Here is a 2,453-nt window from a genome sequence, read left to right as displayed (position 1 = left end):
CCCTAATCTACGGACATGTCGACCACATTCCGCCTGTGGAGCAACAGCTGGTAATAATAGGCTACACACCTACACACCACCCAAATCTATACACACCATCCCGCTGGATAGAAATATTGAATACATTATTGATGTTCCTCCCATTATGTGTGGTCTGCTATTGTTGTTCGTTCTTCTCCCCTCAGGTGATTAAGAAAGACACGGGGTTCTGGAGAGACTTCGGTTTCGGCATGACCTGCCAGTACAGGTCTGACTTCATCAACATAGGTAAATATGACATGTACCACACAACATACCTTAACGGTCCACTGGATTTCTAAACAATTCCTCCGTCCTGGGGGCTGTTTTATGGCTGCAACAGCTTTACCATACTAAAGCATGTCGAAGCACAACGGTGCTTCATAAATGCTAATGTTGTCATTACTGGATATTGAAAAATTACAACACTAATGGAGCAATCTAGCATCTCGCCTTTCTTTACTCGGAGGGGGATTTTATGATATTAACCTGAATGAAATGTCTCCGAGCTGCAGCATGCATTACCATATTCCATATCCCCCATATCCGCTCTGTATTATGACAACGGAGGTGAGGCATATTGACTGTCAAGGCAGATTTACCTCAACGTATTTTTCCAGCAAGGAAATCGATTAAATAAGTTCAGAGGCTATAAACAAATCCAAAGGTTTTATTGTGGAGGACGCGCGCGCGCGCACGCACACATGCACAAACACACACGCGCGCGCACACACACACACACACACACACACACACACACACACACACACACACACTCACACTCACGCGCACGCGCACGCACGCACGCACACACATCCACAGACAGAAAATGGGCTCCAAGAAGGCAAACGCAGGCTATGGGGAGAGAGGACAACACAACACGGGTTTAAAATGTAATTGAGTTGTGTAGTTGTGTGATCTTCTTCTCTGCAGTAAGATAAAGAGACAAGGTAAATTGCACTGCAATGTTTTTAGACCCACAAATGCATACAAACAATGACTCTACTATCTTCAGATTCCCATCTTAAATCTGTTTAGCCCTGGAGCAAAAGAAAGGGAGACAGAGACAGACTGGATAATTAATAATATAATATAAAACCAACTATGTCACTACAGGACCCATAGGGATACAGAGACTATACAGTGTGAGCGAGATATGACGCAAGTCGCCAAATGATGCACGTTGAAACGTGTCTAGTTGCTCCTCTACTCTGTTATCTGTTCACTTCTGCACCATCACGTCATCAAACGACACGCCAGGCAGCGTGGAGGCAAATCACACACAACGCTGTAATCAGGAATCACAATCGGCATTCCTTTTAGCGTTAGTCAGCATAGCATTTAGCAATGAACACACCAGGTTTGCATTGCAAAAAGGGGGTTGTCAAGTCCCACATAAGATAACAACACTTAAGATGCAGTGTTAAAGGATAAGTTCACCCAAACAATGAAAATCAGTCATTATCTACTCACCCCCACGCCGAAGAAAGGATGGGTGACGTTTTTTTACTCCACAAAACAAAACACAGCTTTAACATGCTCCTACACCATTTAAGTAGATGGTGACTAGCTTTCTACTGGAGAGAGAGAGAGAGAGAGAGAGAGAGGGCTCACCTGGCATAATCCAAGTCCCCAGAAGCCCTGAGATGCCAAAAAAATTGGCTTGAAAAGACTGCATTTACACTGAAATGGTCACTGTAGCCATAAACAGCTGTACCTAACTGCCATGTGAAAGCTAAAAACAACTGTAGCCATGAGAAATGACTGGATTTTCATTTTTGGGTGAACTGTTCCTTTAAACCTTAAATAGATAACACAATCGATGTAGTAAAGTTTGACATTTCTTGCAGTGTGTGTCATACTACTGAATATCTTGATTACAAGACAAACCACACATCTCTTCCCCCTATCGTGCTCTCTCTCTCTCGTCTCCAGGAGGGTTCGACGTGGACATCAAAGGCTGGGGCGGCGAGGACGTCCACCTGTACAGGAAGTACCTCCACAGTAACCTCCTGGTGGTCCGCGCCCCCTCCAGGGGCTTGTTCCACCTGTGGCACGAGAAGCAGTGTGCGGACGAGCTGCCGCCCGAGCAGTACCGCATGTGCATGCAGTCCAAAGCCATGAACGAAGCCTCGCACGGCCAGCTGGGCATGCTCTTCTTCAGACACGAGATCGAAGCTCACCTCCGCAAGCAGAAGCAACAGCAAAACGCCAACAACCCCAAGAAGACATGAAGAAGACGTCGTGCGGCGAGACAGATCGCATCATCACAATGACGGCAATCGATTTAAAAAACACAGATGAATACAACTGAATTGAATAACGTTCCATGTTATTGGGCGGGGACGTGAATACTTTTCACTTTCCAACGGCTCAAAACGGACAACGAAAAGTTACGCTGAATTAAAATGAACTGAATTGTTGAAGGCCATACA

At 45.4% G+C, this 2,453-nt stretch overlaps 1 protein-coding gene across 1 annotated transcript in view; it reads left to right on the top strand.

Annotated features, from left to right (window-relative positions):
• The window catches only part of csgalnact1a (chondroitin sulfate N-acetylgalactosaminyltransferase 1a), a gene marked incomplete at its 3' end in the record, with an annotated part of 50,580 nt that extends 48,328 nt beyond the window's left edge, over window positions 1-2,252 (top strand). Inside the window, exons 7-9 of the mRNA XM_083657784.1 lie at window positions 1-50; window positions 186-267; window positions 1,954-2,252. The exon at window positions 1-50 is cut by the window's left edge and continues 45 nt beyond it. Of these exons, the coding sequence (XP_083513910.1) occupies window positions 1-50; window positions 186-267; window positions 1,954-2,252 (431 nt within the window). The remainder of the gene's footprint in view (window positions 51-185; window positions 268-1,953) is intronic.
• Between the last annotated feature and the right edge of the window lie 201 nt (window positions 2,253-2,453).

Source organism: Poromitra crassiceps, assembly GCF_964638095.1.
Source record: "Poromitra crassiceps genome assembly, chromosome: 21".
In the NCBI taxonomy this organism is placed as follows: domain Eukaryota; kingdom Metazoa; phylum Chordata; class Actinopteri; order Beryciformes; family Melamphaidae; genus Poromitra; species Poromitra crassiceps.
The sequence above is the reverse complement of the archived record's forward strand: the minus strand, read 5'-3'. Positions and strand labels throughout refer to the sequence as shown.